This window comes from Vombatus ursinus, unplaced genomic scaffold (genome assembly GCF_900497805.2).
Source record: "Vombatus ursinus unplaced genomic scaffold, bare-nosed wombat genome assembly UNPS02015175.1, whole genome shotgun sequence".
Lineage (NCBI taxonomy): Eukaryota > Metazoa > Chordata > Mammalia > Diprotodontia > Vombatidae > Vombatus > Vombatus ursinus.
The window spans coordinates 21,961,831-21,979,391 of NW_020954953.1; the positions used below are offsets into that span (position 1 = coordinate 21,961,831).

General features: G+C 39.1%; 1 protein-coding gene across 1 annotated transcript in view; it reads left to right on the plus strand.

The window, feature by feature from the left end:
* The window catches only part of LOC114031535 (fibronectin type III domain-containing protein 1-like), a 121,883-nt gene that overhangs the window by 38,515 nt on the left and 65,807 nt on the right, over positions 1 to 17,561 (plus strand). Inside the window, exons 3-4 of the mRNA XM_027846670.1 lie at positions 1,900 to 1,986; positions 2,712 to 2,780. Coding sequence (XP_027702471.1) covers positions 1,900 to 1,986; positions 2,712 to 2,780 — 156 coding nt within the window. The remainder of the gene's footprint in view (positions 1 to 1,899; positions 1,987 to 2,711; positions 2,781 to 17,561) is intronic.

Consider the following 17,561-nt stretch of genomic DNA (forward strand, 5'->3'; position numbering starts at 1 on the left):
CTTCCAACAAGTATCTTATTTAGCATTTGGTTGAAGGCTTTACAACTTTGAATTAAATGAAATTTAATCATTGTGGAGCCTGAATAGCATTTCCCCCCAAAGTACCCATTTTGTCTCACTTCTGTTGCCACTTGAGGATACTTTTTCCTCCCCGTTCTTTCCCGCAGGAAAACGGTGGCATTAAGATCTTGGCTTAAAGAGTGCTGGAATTTTGAATTGAAAACACCACTAGACTAACAGGAGGTAAAAAGGGCAAGCCAGTCATTCATTTCTTGACCATCCACTTTTTTTGGAGTTGTGTGTTTCAAAACATAAAAGCAAATCTCCTTCCCAGAATTGTTGTGGTTTGAGATTAATTGTGAGAAACCTCACTTTGGCTGTTGTTTGGCCATAGGTATCTTTTCTAGGTGTGAGGAAATGGATAAACCTATCAGTAAAGCAAGACTTATGTATCTTTTTAAATTTCAAGCTTGCTCAAACCAGGAGACTTCTGGGTTCAGAATGGAACTGGACCTTTTGGGATTTTGAATTTCATGGACAGCTCCCAAAATGCTGTAGAGGAGGAAATGCTTTTAAGCATGTATAAAGAGAGTTCCAAAGCTTTTTAAACAACAAATGGTTCTTACCAAGCAACTTTCTGATGAGCTAAGTTTAAGTCAATCAGAAACATGTGGATTAAATTTCCTTTGAAATACAAATAAATTTAAAGAGTGAAGAGAGAAAGTGCTTGACAAAGCATGATTTTGTGTTTTGTCTGAACGAAAAGCATTTGTAAATTAGTCCGAGAAATTGTGCCAAACCCCAAATGTCACTGAGCTCTACCCTGGCGAGTCAGAAATAATACCAACCCTGGAAACACTAAACATACCAGATGATGTCTACTGCATCTGTTGTTGCTGTATCCTCGGCTTGTCAACTAAAAGTACTCTCAGGGGAAATGATCCCCACATAGAGAGAATGGTTATTATTTCTTTTGACAAAGCTAAAATCCACTTCTCAAGCAAAACAAAACAAAACAAAACCTCAAACCTTCATCTCTTCTTCAAGCCTGTGATCTGTACCTTATTTAGAAAAGCAGTGATTGATCAGAATGCTACTAGGGCCTTGTTTTTTGAAATTGGAAGTCTAGTGGAGACATGTTTCCTGAATATTGTACTGCCAAGGTAGCTTAATATCCTTTCCTGATGCTAGAATATCTTGGGACTCAGCCAAAAATGGACAAATAAGCCGGACCATCTAACCTTTCCCAATGAACTCTGATCAAATAAGTGGAACCAAGTTTCACAATATGAGCGCTTCCTAAATATTGCACATTATTTTGTCTCCTTTTTATTGATATTTTCAAGAGACAGAGGGCAAATATTGTTAAAGGAGCATTTCTTCTTGCAATAGAATTCTGTGTTAATTCAGGTATTGTGATGAATGTTGCATATACGTCTGATCCCTAGAGATGGATTTCAAGTTCACTCACCTGTAGTAATGTGATATTTTTACTAAAATCTTGTGAAAATATTCTTTTGGAGTTCTGTGTTGGAATTTTTTGACCCTGAAAATTCAATGGAGAGAGTTCTTCCATTTTGCAAACTTCTTTTTTTCAACTTTTGAATTCACACGGAGAAGCTGCTAATATTCTCTGTCATGTAGATACAGATTTATGGCAATGTGTATGTATTTTGACATAAAGTAATTTATTTTTGAGGGCGTGGAGTCAGGTACACTTTCCTTATGTTTAGAACAAAGTAAGCCATCTCAATTGAAAATGATAAGCTGTGGTTAGGCTCCTCATTTAATTCAGTTTTTCAAGTTTTATTATAACATTTAAACTAAATGGTTAGTAAATCCAACTGTGTTGCTCCTGGAGATGTGAAACAGTGGCTTGATATAAACCATATGTTTCAGAGCCTGGGGTAGTGTACTTTGTGCTGGTTACTTCAGAGAACCACAGCGGAGTGAGTCGCCCCGTGTACAGAGCTGAAAGCCTGCTTGGTAAGTCTTCCCAGAATTGGAGGTTGTCTTGGGTCACCTAGATTGGAAATGGCAATAAGCCTTCCCTGCTTCCTTAGGGTCATCGTGAAGGCTGAATTTTTTTTAGGAGGGTTAAACAAGTCAGCAGTAAGCTTGGAGGTCGAGAACCATATTATAGACACTCTTCTTTCCCTTAGAATATTTGAAATAGAGAGCTGAGTTTGTTTGTTTTTCCTCCGAATAACCTGTACATATTATATATTAAGTGAGTATATATTAAGTTATGTGAGTATATATTAAAATGAGCATATATTAAAATAAACTATATAGCTGAGTTTATAGGGACTGAAACTATTATTTCATTGGTAAGGGGAGCTCTCAGGCAAGGAAATTCCCACATCAATGCAAGTTGATATCTTCTCTGAACCTTAGAATCTCAGAGAGTTGCCTAGAGCACTCAGAGGATATGTGACTTGCTCAGGGTCACATAGCCAGGATGTGTCAGAGACAGGATTTGAACGCAGGCCATATTGTCTTTGAGATTAGCTCTCTGCCCAATAGGCCCTACTGCCTCTCCATTGCTGAGTGACGTGAAATATATATATATCTCAGTATAGCAGACCCATCCTTTGCAATCCACTTCTCAACAATATAATTTAAACATATATTAAGGAGGGAGTGACATGTGGAAAAGCCAAGTTTCCTTTTTTTCTCCCTAATTTTCAAGTTGCATTTTCCTAATTTAGGAGGTGAATGGATCAAGATTGATGGTTTTGCCTTTAAGGGTCCAGAACCACTTAATGAGACCATGACAGGTACTATTTGCTCATTTGGTTCATGTCTCCACTGAAGCACAATCTGCCAAGAGGATTGTGCTTCCCGTCACACACATCCTCTTACAAACATTTCATTTAGTTCCCATTGCTAAACTAACACACGTGTTGCACATTTTTTTGATCAATCTGTTTTTGCGCCTGATGTACCAAATTGCAGCAAATGTTGTCAATCTGTGATTGTCTTTCATGTTCTTCTGTGTGGAAATGTCTGAGTCTCTATGTTTGTTCCAAAATTCTGGTAACCATTGACATGTGCTACTCAAATATGGTGGTTGAGATGGTTCTATGGACACAACCAGAATGTATTTACTTCTCAGGCCAGTAAGTGGTGTAAATAAGTAAGTGGCATCCAGGGGTAATGGCTTTAAAGGGCAAATCCATTGCCTCAAAACTGCCTTTGTTAAGAGGATGTTCTGGAGAACACCCCTTCCATCTCCACTCCATATTTGCTCATTGCTTATCAATGTCTATTGGTGATGATGTTATTTTTCCCTCTAGGGAGAAATGCTGAGATTTCTGTTGTGTTTCTTGAGTTTATTTTAATGATAGTGTAAGAACAGTACAAAGTACTTGCAGTTTTTTTTTTCAGAATGTGGTTGGTTAGTATCTTGAAGGGAATTTTGTGGAGGGCCACATTTTAGTTTTGTGTATTATATTTCTTGATAAACTCAATGTGACATTGTTTGTGAAGAGAAGGTGAGTATGTAAAAAAAAAAGCGAATCAATAACATTTTCTTTTTGGCTCAGGTTTTGCCTTTCTGAGTAGTTTTCAAAGCCTTTTCCAAATGAAAAAGGAGACAGCAGAAAGAAGGAAGTTTTGAAAGGAAGTTAGTTTGGGGGGCAATGGGAATAAATTCTGTTTTAAACATTTTGAGCTTCTGATGATGGCAGAATATCCAAGGGGAAATGTCTTGTAGGCCATTCAGAATGAGGCCCTAGAGCTGAGAAGAGGGGTGAAGGGTAGAACGCTAGTTACCAAAGTCAGTTACTCAGGTGATACCTGTAGCGATGGGAGTCGGTTAGTTCACTGAAGGAGAAAGTATAGAGACAGAAGAGTAGATGGCAAGGATGAAAGCTTCAGAAATATTATAGTTAGGGAGAGGGTGGTATTTTGAGTATCTACTATTTGTAACGTGTGAGATGCTGAGAACACAAAGACAGGGTTTTTATTAAGTCAAGGAGGTGACAGATAAAGAGACGTTGGTACACAAAAAAGGGGTCTATTCCATGGGAACAATTGGAATGGGTTGTAATGGGGAAGTATGAGGGAGAACAAAAATGGAAGAATCTCTCTAGGCTGATGAGTATTTGGAATAAAGTAGAGAAGTTTTGTTTTTAATTTTTTGATTCTAAATTCACTTTCCAAAGAAATGAGGGAAAACAAAGGAAAATTATGTGGAAAAACAAATTTAGAAGGCAAAGAAGCCAGAGTATTTGTGAACATACAATATAATTCAGGATTAGAAAGTGACAAAGATGGAAGGAGGCACCAAGAGGAGAGAGAAGTAGGAGCAGCAAGAAAAAAGGGAAATGATGGCAGAAATGGTTTAGAAAAGGGAGTCATGTAGAAACCAAGGAGAAGTGAGGTACAGGGCTAAACTGGGTCAAAGACTTAATAAATGTAAAGAAATTGGAGACAGTCCAGTCCATTGAAATGTTGCATGCTACTATTTAAGGAATTTAGGTGTAGGTCCTAGAAGACCTGAAGAGAATTATTCTCTTAATTAAGAGAATAGAAACAAACTGTACTTACCTTTAGAATTAATAGGAAGGTAGATAAAGTGTGTGTTAAGTACTTACTCTGTGCCAGGCATTGTGCTAAGCATCAGAGATTTAAATACAAGCAAACAAGACAGTTCCTGTCCTCAAGGAGCTTACATTCAAACGGTGGACGGGGTGCTGGCAAAAGGATGGAGCAAGGATACCCTCCAGGAATTTCCATTTGAATGGGGAACTACAACTCAAAAGGAGTTCTGGAGAAAGGTGGGGCAAGGGTACCCATGAAGGGGCATGGTGAAGAGACTGTGAGAAGAGGCATGGAAGCCTGGGTCCTGGCAAGATAAGGCAAAAGACTCACTTATCATCATACATATCTGGCCTCGCTTACTTTAACCCTGTTTGAATTTTATGCTTTGCTTTTAGGTTTCATGTTTACTTTTATTTTCCTTCTCATGTAGCTCTCTGGGGAAATTATTTTTAGAATAGCAGTTTTCTTGTTTTTCTAAGACAATTAATTCCTTATGCATTCTTTAGAACAGTTAATGTGGTTGCCATCTTGCTGAGTGAGCTTGGGTTACAGAAATTCTGGGAATCAAGGATGTGACAGTCATGTTACCCTGACTAGCATGTAAGCTTATTGAGAGTAGGGTCTATTTTTTCATCATTCTTTGTATTCCTCCCAGAACTTATCCAAGTGTAACATGTACTGTAAAGTAGACACGCAAATTTGCTGAATGATTATCACTTGCTTTCACTTAGTGTGCTTTGTTGTTGAGTCTTATTCAACATGCACGACTCTCTGTCACCCCATTTTTGGCAAAGATAATGGAGTGGTTTGCTATTTTCTTCTGCAACTCATTTTACAGATGAGGAAACTGAGGCAAACAGTGTTAAGTGATTGCCCAGGGTCACACAGATAGTGAAGTGTCTGAGGCTGGATTGAGCACAGGTCCTCCTGACTCCAGGGTTGCTACTCTATCCACTTGCCACCTAGCTGCCCTAGGAGTGTGGGGGGTCCTACGTTCACTTAGTGTAAACCAATATAAATCCTTTTGATGCTTTAGTAAGACAGAGCATATTTGGGAGTACCCAACTATTGAAGGTAACATTTTACTTGCCCTTTTTAGAGCTTTTCTTTTCTTTTCTTAAAGAAATTGACAAGAGAATGCTAGTTAAAAATATTTGCAACACATAGTGTAAGGCAGACCTTAGATCCAAGTCAAGGGTGTTCAGAATGTACTGATCGGAGGGATATGCCTCTTTAGCCAACGTATGAATAGGACATTTTGTTGTTGGGATAATTTATTCAGAATTGTCACCGTGATCATTTTCACCTGAACCTTTCTTTATGGGACTTGGAAAATATGCTGTGCTAGCATCCTGTCAGCTGTTTTGAGGTATGTGAATTCTGTCCATTCTTTAAGGCATTTTGGATGCCAAATATCTATATTGAGAGATTTATTAGGAATCCTGTCTCATAAATCAGACATTATTGTTGGCAACTGGTACAGTGCCCAACATTCTTGGCTCTAGTTCTTTGAATGTGCCATATTTCTCCTTGTGTTTTGTCTGAAACCAAGGGAAAAACGTTCCCTTATTATTCCAGAAGTGGTAGTGATAGAAACAGCATTTGTTAAGTGCTTCCTCTGTGTAGAGTATGGGGGATACAAATCCAAAAGTGAAGCAGCTGCTGCCCAGCTAGGTGATCGAGTGGACAACATGTTAGACGTTGGGTCAGGAAGACCTAAGTTCAAATCTTGCCTCAGATACTTATAAGCTGTATGAGCTATTATTCTAAAAAGGAGAGACAATATGTGCGGAGATGTGGTGTCAGAGGGGAATGTTTTGGTTTGGAAAGTTGCAGGGATAGTGAGAGGATCCAGAAGGGAGTAGTACCCTATCCAGTAACAATGGCAGCATTGATTTATTTGTAATTCCAGAGCTGGATGGAAAGTATGCCAATAGGCTCAATGGAGAGAAGATAGCTCAGGTGTAGACTTAAGCATTACTGGAGCCAGCCTATGTATAGAGTGGTTCCTAAGAAAGGCATTCGTCAACCAGGGCATCACAAGACTGGGGTGAAGTTTAAAAGTTGAGTGCATGACTCTCTGTGACCCCATTTTTTACTTTTTTTGGGGGGGTGAGGTAATCAGGGTTAAGTGACTTACCCAGGGTCACACAGCTAGTAAGTGTCATGTGTCTGAGGCCAGATTTGAACTCAGGTCCTCCTGACTCCAAGGCTGGAGCTCTATCTACTGCACCACCTAGCTGCCCCTTGTGACCCCATTTCTGGCAAAGATACTGGAGTGGTTTGCTATTTTCTTCTCCAGCTCATTTTACAGTGATGAAACTGAGGCAAAGAGGGTTACATGACTGCCCAGGGTCACACAGATAGTTAAGTGTCTGAGGCTGGATTTGAGTGCAGATCATCCTGACTCCAGGGCCAGTACTCTATGCCACTTAGCTGCCCCAGAAGTACAGAGGTCACTAGAGGACCTGGGCAATGGTGTAAAGCTCAAATAGAATCAGGGACACCAAACCATATATAAGGATCTCTGTAGGCGCATGTTGACTTAGAAAACCACATGCTAACATCTATGTTTTGTTGTATTTTTATTTATTTTCTTAAATATTTCCCAGTTACATTGTGTGGTAGGCCAATATTTCTGTTCTAGGGCATAATGTTTGGCCCATAAATGTCTTCCTTATCAATTCTTAAGAGTTATGCCAAGCAATTTGGGGGCTATTTGGGTTATAATTATAGTTCTATCCAGACTAAAAGTACAAAAAACTCCTCCCTGTACATTTCCCAGTGAAAGAGCTTCATTTCTTTTTGCGAGATTATGTGGTAAAAGGCCTATAGCCAATGGGCCAGTCTTACAGGCATGGACACATACCAGTAAGAGTTGCTTCAGCTGTGGGAAGTGAAGGCAGAACTGAGAGGAGAATTTCACAGGTTTTACTGACTCACGGGTAGGGGAGAGCCTCGGACTTTCAGAGTTCTGGGGTTATAGGGGAAGGGTAATGGGATAGCAGCATACAACTGAGAATCATTTCATGGCATGCAGTAGGAGAATGAGACACATTGTACCAGAACACTTTAGAGTTAGTAGTGGTGGTAGGGATGGGACCAGAATCTCCAGCCCTGGATTTAGAACCAAGAGATGTGGTTTTAAGTTTTACTTCTGCCACTCATCAGCTATAGGAATATGGTGGAAAGTCTTTGGGGCTTAGTTTATTTATCAGTGAAATGAGGAGGTGGAATTATATAATCTTCAAGGTTCCTTCCAGATTTAATAATCTCTGAGTCTTTAAGTATACACCTCGTGACCTCAGAGTACTGCTCTTCTATAAAATGGCTGAACTCTAAGGCCAGCTCTGGATTGTGGGGTATTTTATCCTGTTAAATGTTTCTTTGTTCTTATAATTCTTCAAGGCTTCAATGTGTCTCAAATTGTAGAGCCTCAAAATGAACACTGTACTCTGTACTAAAGGTTGGATTGATACTAAATTTAGTGGCAGGATTACTTGAGGATTCCTTTTGACTGCCCTAGAATCTCATCTTATCTGGAGGTAGATTTTTTTTTTTTTGGCTAGGCAATGGGGTTAAGTGACTTGCCCAGGGTCACACAGCTAATAAGTGTTATGTGTCTGAGGCTGTATTTGAAGTCAGGTCCTCCTGAATCCAGGGCCGGTGCCACCTAGCTGCCCCGGAGGTAGATTCTAAAGTCAGATGGCAAGGTGAAAATCCTTTAACTTCCACAAAGTCAAAATGACCCTCTCTCTGGAATAGATTTCTAAGATGAAAAGCCTCTGGCATCTTGAAACATTGTAGAAAAGCCAGCTCCACAGGTCTGATCTGAATCTATGGATTGCCTATAATTGGGTTGGGCTGCAGACTGAACTTTGACTGGAAGTCACTGCTGAGCCTCTATCCCCTACCACTCCATTCCCCAGCTTCTCCTTCCGCAAATGAGGTGAGGCATGCTAAGAAAGAGGCAGCAGCAAGCTTGGAGACCAGTCTACATCTTCACATCTGACTGACTCTTGGACATATACCATTGAGTGGAATGGCAATGAGCAGGACAGCTAGCTAATTGCTTACAGTTTTTATATATCATTTTTCTTTCTCCTTTGCTCTCTCTCTCTCTCTCTTTGCCCAGTACCTAGAGATAAATTTACATATATTAAATGTGGGTATGATAGAATTTCACTGTGTATTTTGGTTTATACATCTTATTCTCTCCTTTTTGGGTAGTTATATTAAAACTACAGTATGATATTTATTTTGTCCACAGTGACTCCTTTGTCTTTTTTGCTCCTGTTCTGTTAGGCACAGAGTTAGGCATCTCCACCAGCATCATCACTGTTAATATCATCAACCTGATCATGAATTCAATTCAACAAGTTTTTATTAGGTACCTCTCATGTATGTGCTCTGCTGGGTGTTGAGGATAGAAAGACAAAAGTGACACATTTTTTAAATCTACAGTGTGCACAAATGAAAATATCAAATGGATTTTGTTTAGTTCATGCCTCTTATGTAGAGTTGATGTCAGGATAAAACCTTATTTTATCACAGTATTTAATGGGAATCACAATATATGTTAGCCAAACTCTTTACTGTCTATGTATGTTTGGCTTAATGCATCTTGGTGAAAGTTACTGGCCTCACTGATATTTGTCACGTTTACAGGTTTCTGCTAGGTACAAACTATAAGGTACATTTGACAACTATAGTGGGGGATTAAAACATACATAGAGAATCATAGCATTTCAGGGTTAGAAATGACCTCAAAGGTCATCTAGTCCATCACTCTATTTGAGATAGGAATATTCTATAGAATATCCTCAATTCAACAAGCATTTACTATTTACTAATTGTAATTGCTATTATGTTCGACTAGTGATTATCCATTTCTACTTGAAGGTCTGTAGTATTATCACTAACTCCTGAGGCATTTTTGTATAATCTTTAAGTGCTAGGAAGTTTGCACATACACACATATTAACATACACATGTGTTAGCGGAACTGAAAAATCCAATATAATGTGGCTGCCCCCAAAGCTAATGCAATCTTACCCTGTCACTGAGAGACGTAGCTTCCAGGAATAAGGAGGTGAGTATTTCTCTTTACTCTCATCAGACCACATCTGGAGCATGATGATCAGTTTTAGGTGCCACAGTTTTAAAAGGATGTTGTTAAAATGGAAAGTATCCAGAGGAATTCAGCCCCAACGGTGAAAAGAGTTTAGTTCACGTTATATAAAAAGTAGTTGAAGGAACATGGAATGTTTAGCCTGGAGGAGAGAATGTTGGTGGGGTGGGGTGGGGTGGGGGGAGAATGGATAATTGCTGTCTTCAAGTATATGAAGTACTGTCATGGAAGAGGAATCAGACTTGTTTTGTTTGGCTTCAGAGGACAGGGCCAGGAGCAATAAGTAGACGTTGCAAAGAAGAAAATTTAGGCTTAACGTCTGGAAAAATCTTTCTAACAATTAGAACTTTCCAAAGCAGAATTGGCTGCCTCAAGAAGTGGTGACTTCCCTTTCATTTGTGGTAAAGACCAGATGACTATCTGCCAGGTTAGCCATAAGAGTGATTCATCTTTGGTGTGGGTTGCACTAGATGGGGTCCCTTCCAGGGCTCAGATTTTGTGATTCTGGGATTTTGTGTATACACATACATTGATGTTGAGTCATTTTGGTCATGTCTGACTCTCTGTGACCCCATTTTGGGGTTTTCTTAGCAAAGATACTAGAGTGGTTTGCCATTTCCTTCTCCAGCTTATTTTACAGACAAGGAAACTGAGGCAAAGAAGGCTAAGTGACATGCCCAGGGTCACACAACTAGTCAGTGTCTGAGGCTGGATTTGAACTCTAGAAGATGAGTCTTCCTGATTCTAAGTCCACTGAGTCACCTAGCTGCCCAAGATACGTACACAGACATATATGAATGATGTACACTTGTTATTTCATCTTTGTAGAGATCATCCAATTATGTAAACTCCCTCCACTGATGCAGATCCACAATTCCTGTGACTTTTAGAATTAGGGAGTTTCCTGGGGGCATAGGAAGGCTAAATGACTTCTCTAGTCACATAGCCAGTATGTATCAGAGAACGGACCTGAACCCAGGTTTTCCCAAATCCAAGACTAACCCCTATCCAATATGACATAATGCATAATAAACACATACATTATATACATACATGAATGTCCATGTGCATATATGTGTTCGTGTGTACCTATATGTATGTGTGTGTGTGTGTGTATATGGAGAGAGAGAGAGAGAGAGAGAGAGAGGATCGTTTTCATACATACTATAAGGAATGGAATTTCTGAATCAGGTAATAAGCCTATAAACCAATGGTTTAAATCAATTCTCCCATTTCTCCAATTTAATTCCTTTCTATATAATAGTGTAAATTAATGAAGTAGGGAAAATGTCTCCCTCTTTATAGCCTAGAATTTGTCTTTATAATTTACTCTGTCTTGCCTAAACGACACTAGCTAAAATCCATATATGCCTTATAACAAATATTTACAACTTCATTTATTAAGTCATTCTTTATTGCCTTGTTAGGTCGTCCTTGAGGGTTCCACAGATAGGGATTTACTCTCATGGGCCTGATTTCTTGGGTACTGTTCAACTTGAGTTCAAGATTGTCAAGGAAGAAGAACACCAACATTGTGTAATAATAGCGATGCTTTTTCTTGTCTAACTCTTATATCGGAGATTCTCACATGAGCTGAAGAACTCTTTTGTACTTTGGGGAATTTCTCATTTCTCTAGCTTCTTACCTTTACCCAGATAATTTGGGAACTTCACTATCTGTCACCACTTAGTATATTGTCACTAACTCTCCTTGCAATTACATGGTTCATCAGGTTCAAAAAAAGGGGGGAAAGTTTTATTTATAGTAGGATAAAAACAAATAACTCTCATCAAAAATAATGTCAATGGGTGACCTTTCCTCAGGAGATCATATAGCTCCAGTGACTTAATTATAGCAATGACCTGGGCAGGTCTCCCGTAGGTGTTTCGTCTAGTGTAAGCTCTCATTATATGTCTTGTTGAAGTTTTTCAAAACCCCCCGCAGGTGGTACATTTGGATGTGCTTCATCATAGTGGATTGAGTGCCAGATTTAGAGTCAAGATGACTCCTCTTCCTGAATTTAAATCTGGCCTCAGACACTTACTAGCTCTGTGACCCTGGGCAAGTCACTTAGCACTGTTTACCTCAGTTTCCCCATCTGTCAAATGAGCTGGAGAAGGAAACGGCAAACCACTCCAGTGTCTTTGACAAGAAAACCCCAAATGGGGCCAGGGAGAGTTAGACACAACTGAACAACAACAATGACAACAATATTACAGACTCCCATCACAATTCTGTTACCTTGCTTTGCCTGCAGTTCTTTGCATAAGATGCTCAATGCTCTTTTACACAACTCTCAGTCAGAAGTTCATCGTCATTCCAGAATATAGCACAGTGCTTGGCACATAATAGGTGCTTAATAAATATTGATTGATTGATTGATTCCACCTTGTTGTGGTTTGTCCTTTGTTCTCAAAGAGGACCGTGACATCAGGAAGATGATGCCGTGACTTATAAGTGAATTAGATTTAAGTGAGGGAGGGCTGTGCAAAGTCACCAGCCTCACTTTCTCCAGAGCCATCTGGGTCCATTGGCAAGGTATAGATCAGGACAACTGGAGATGGCCCAGGATGCAGGATTCCACCTGTAGCTCTCTACAAGTACCCTCTACATTTCCCACTTCTACAGCTCCCATTTAACAATGTTCTACAAGTAAAGACTCCTTCCAGAGACCCGTCCTTTAGCTGAAGGGGTTTCCTCTGAGCGCCATTGTCCTAGCTCGAGACATTTGTTTTTCTTGTATCCAGTTCTAATACAGTGCCAAACAGGGGACCTGCACTGCATTTCTCCCTTACACTATGTAGATCCTGACAATTTTTGGCCTGACTAAAGTTTGTCCAATGATCAGAAACACATGGCCCTTCTCACATTCCAAGTGTGGTTCTCTCTTTGATACTAGCTTGGGTAAGAGTAAATTCAATTGTCTAATGTCCTCTCCTCACCTCCAGTGCTTGGGCACTGTGCCTACAGCTCATATGAGCACCTCTCACAAACCTAAGGGCTCTGTGGGGCTCTCAAATCCTCTCCTAGCCTCAGCCCACTAAGTAGTCCCTCAGGTTTGTGTGTTTGTTTGAGACCAGTGGCTAGCATTATTCAAAATCCCCAGGGCTTCTTCTCTTGGTAGTCATGGGTTGAGGGTAAAACAAGTCTTTGTGCTCATTTTTCTGACGGAAGAGAAGTATTTACAATTTCTATTACATCTTGTGTTAAGGTGTTTTAGACTTTTAAAAGTGATTTTCACTAGCTCATATATTACAAAGTTATTAAAATGTAATTTGAGAATTTGTACCATGAAAGTAGGTGAAAAATACGCTAGTGGGATGATGCTTTCACATGGAGAGTTAAAGCACAAAATCCTGCTCTGAGATGAACTGCTTCTCTATCAGATGATCTAGTTTCTTAGTAGGGCAAAAATGCAGCCTGTGAAATACATTTTATGAACTAGACCTAACGCATAATCAGTTCAGAAAAGTATTCATTTTACAGCCTTCAAAGCTCTTTAGCATTACTGTAAGCCATTACTGCTGTAGTGGAAAAGAAAGGACAGAGAGAAATAGGAGAAGCCAGAGGTTCACCAAACTGTCACTGTTTTAGCTGGCCCACCTTTCATAGGAAATATCTGTGGAAAAATGAGAAATGGACTCTCCCACTAAAATATTTTTGTTCTTTCCACAAATATTTCATTGAAATATGTAGTATATTGAGCGCTGTTCTCTACAAGTATTTACTCAACAGCTTATTAATTTAAATTTGTGGAGTTTTAAAAGAGAAATGCAGCAGGTATAGGATTGGAAAACTCGGAGCTTAAATGAGTTCCCTGCATTTCGCTTTGCTCACAGAAAGATAGGCCTTATACTTAGGTACTTCAAGCACCCATGCTTTTTATCACTGAAACCCCCCATTCACCGACACAGCTCATGACCCCCTGCATGAGGCACTAGATCATCTTGGGAAGTGACTGTGGCTGAGAAACATCATCACTGGATGAACAGCTTTCTAGTCTCATTGTTGTGTTGTTTCAGTCACCTTTGACATTCTGTTACCCCATTTGGGGTTTTCTTGGCAAAGATACTGGAGAGGTTTGCCATCTCCTTCTCCAGTTCATTTGACAGATGAGGAAACTGAGGCAAACAGGGTCAATTGATTTGCCCAGGGTCACACAGCCAGGAAGTGTCTGAGGCCAGATTTGAACTCAGGTCCTCCTGACTGCTGGCTTGGCATTCTCCCAATGCACCACCAAGCTGCCCTTTCTCGTCTCAGGCTCTGAATTAGCCAGGCTGTTTCCCAGAAAACAGACCTACAATCTAGCCAGTACCAGATATGTGCCTTTGCCTATGGTTACTTCTGAACCACAATGAGGTATCACTGTAGGAATTTAGAAGAGGAAGAACGTTAAAAAAAATTATACTTATTTAATTGGTACCTTTTGTCATTATATCATCATTTCCCAGCATCTCTTTCTCTTTCCCTTCCTAGGAAGCAATCCCTATGAGAATGATTAAAAAAGAGAAAAAGGGGGGGGCGGGCGGCTAGATGGCACAGCGGATAGAGCACCGGCACTGGCATCAAGAGGACCTGAGTTCAAATCTGGTCTCAGACCAGACACTTGACACTTACTACCTGTATGACCCTGGGCAAGTCATTTAACCCCAATTGCCTCACAAAAAAATTTAAAAAATAAAAATAAAAAAAAGGAGAGAAAGAAAAAGCATTTCAGCTAAACTAACCAACACATCAAACAACTTTGATCCTATATACAGTGTTCCACACCTATTTGGCATTAAAACAAATTGGGAAATTGTATGGATCAGGAAACTTATTAGCTGTGTGGTTTTAAGCCAAATTACCACAGCTTACTATATGAAAATAATGCTTAACATAAATGTGATTAGAAATATGATTTACAAAAGCAAACTCTTCTTTGATCTCCCTAAATCTCTTCTTCTGGGCCAAACTTGGTAATTATAATTTCACAGCATTATTTTTTCTTTTTTTTTTTTTGCTGCTGCTGTTTTTTCTATTTACACTTTTTAGTTATTATGTATATTGTTTTTTTCTGGTTCTGAGGAAGGGCAAAGCTGATGTATTCCATTAATATTCATTTTTCACTGCATATAAATATCTGATAGACTAGAAGCAGACAACACATTGCAGTGGAGAGAGTGAGTTCTACTGGCAATCACAACACCCGTGCTCCGAGCCTGGCTTTGCTGCTAACTAGCTAGCTGTATGGGCGGCAAGACACAGTGAATTTGTTTGTTCATCTCTAAAATGAAAGGATTAGAAAGATGACTGCCAAGGCATTTAAACATTTTAAAGATGACTATTTCAATGTACAGAAAATGTAAAAAGGATTGTATATGAAACAACTTATATACAGTTTGTTGTGTTCATTTCTGGAAAATTCTAGAACATGATCTTATCAAACCCACCTTGCTTTTCTGTGTCCCCTTCTGAGTTTTTTTCTAATTTCTTCTCTATATTTTGATGCTTCGTTGACACACTTTCTTTTATTTTTTTTCTTTATTATACCCACTGCCCTCTTCTCCTATGCAATACTCTCCCTCCCCCCTCCAAAAATAAATGTTTTCCCTTGTAACAAATACGTATAGTCAGTCAAAGCAAATTCATACATCTGATATGTCTGAGAGTATATATCTCATTCTGAACCTCTTGTCAACTGTATCTCTGCCAAGAAATGAAGGGAAGCATAGGTTCATCATCAGTCTTCTGGAGTTATGACTAGTCATTGCATTGATCAGCATTCTTTAGTTTTTCAAATTCTTTTTCCTTTATAGCATTATGGTCACTGCAAATTTTTCCTCCAGTTTCTGCTCACTTTTTAGGGTATTTTCCAACCCCAACTTTCTATCTTTCTTCTATTCTGTTTGAAATAATTATACTTTTCATTATGAATGATACATATGGAACTAAGAAAAGAATAATGTTGCAGTGGCTAGAGGAAATAGGTTCAAATCTAAGTTCTGCTATTTAATTTTTGAGTGGTGTTGAATTGGTCATTTAAATTCTCTGGGTCACAGTTTCCTCCTTAGTAAAATGTGGAGGTTGGTCTAGCTGAATTTTAAGGTTTCTTTTACCTCTAAACCCTACGATCCCCCTTAGGAATGATGTTCAACAATCTGTAACATGGAAAAAAAGGTTTTTTTCTTATTCCTCTTCCTTATTCTCTGTGTTTCCTGAGGTTAGATCTCTTTATCTAAATATGAATTTCGGAAACTCCTAGTCAATTTCGATAGAATAAACTCTGAAGAATTCTGGAGTCTGTTCCTATGGATAATACAAGAGTAAGTTGTTAAGGGTTTCTTTGAGAGTTTGTTCATATTTAATCCAATTTCTATGTATTGTAGCAGTGGACTTGGAGCTGCAGCTTCTAGACTTCACAGAAAAGCCATATGGAAAGGATTCAGAAATGATTGAGTTGCCTGGAAAAGGAAACATTTAGTAGCTTTCTCCTACAGCATGGTTTAAACCAACATTTTGTGGTATTTCATCACAGCAGTTTGTTATATTATACATTTACGTATGTGTATATGACTACAGATTTTGCTTTTTCTGAATTCCCAGGGGGTAGGCAATTGTGAAAGATTCCTCTTTTTCTGATGCCAATCTACAGGCTTATTTCAGCCAGTAATTAGTATGCCTCTCCCAAGTGGGTGAGAGGCCTAGCTGTGGAATGGTTAACTAAGAAATGAAGCAACTGCCTCTGAACCAGATTCATCATCTCTGCTTGTGTGGCCATCAAATAAAACAGCATATAGCCGACTTTGACTTCATGCCACAGTGAGACCTACAGTAGTTTAACAAAACCTGATACCTTTGACTAGGTCAGCCATTGTTGGAGGCCAAAGGTTTTCTGTCTGGAGACCGTTTGAGGGTTTTGACGTTCGGGAGAAGGGGAAAATCACCATTGGCAATTCTAAATTGTAACTATGTGGATTAGCATGTCTTCTTATATAAGGACCAAAAGAATTCGAAAAGGGCATCTAAGAAAAACCTTATTTCTTAGAATTTTTTTTACCCTTGTTTTCAGTTTTTATTAGATTTTATTTGTTGACATATGTATGACTTATGATCTTTATATTTAGTTAGCAGAGATAAAAAACATAGACATTGTCAATGGTTAAAATTACGTTACTTCCTCATAGCAAGGTAGACTGTATTTTACTATGACTCCAAATACATAGAACACTTTCCATTGTCTACATTGCCCTCTCTACTGGAGGCTGTTTAGGGGTTTACAGTCTACTGGGTGCTTAATGTGTTTGTTGATTGATTTTACGTGGGGTGGGGTGGGGGTAGGGCATAAGCATGCAACTTGTGAGATGAATATGAATGACTGGAAAAGCAAGTGAACTTGAGCTATACATTATAACCCTGAGGGGATAAAATAACACAAGGAAGACCTCCAATGCATTGCATAGATTCAGTCTAGAGAATTTGTGGGAAAACATAGGCAAGAATTGTATGTAGGAGGAGAAGGCATATATGGGACTGTAATTGGTGTTAGCGGGAGGGAGTATCCTCACTGACGAAGCAATGGATATTTCAGAGTCTCAGGGTTGGAAGGGAATTTTTTCTTTACCTTGCCACAATGCCTCCATCTATAGGATTACCTTTGTCCTCTCTTTCTCTCTCTCTCTCTCCTCTTCCCCTGTTTTTCTCTCTCAACTTATATGCATATATATGTATTTTATATATTCTGTATACTTAGTTATTTACCTGTTGCCTCTCCCCCTTTAGAATGTATGTTTTCGTGAGGGCAGGTTCTGTGAGTTTTTTGTTTTGCATTTCTTTGTGTCTCTAGTGTTTAGCACAGTTCTTGGCACATGTTAAACACTTAACAGATTCTTGTTGACTCACT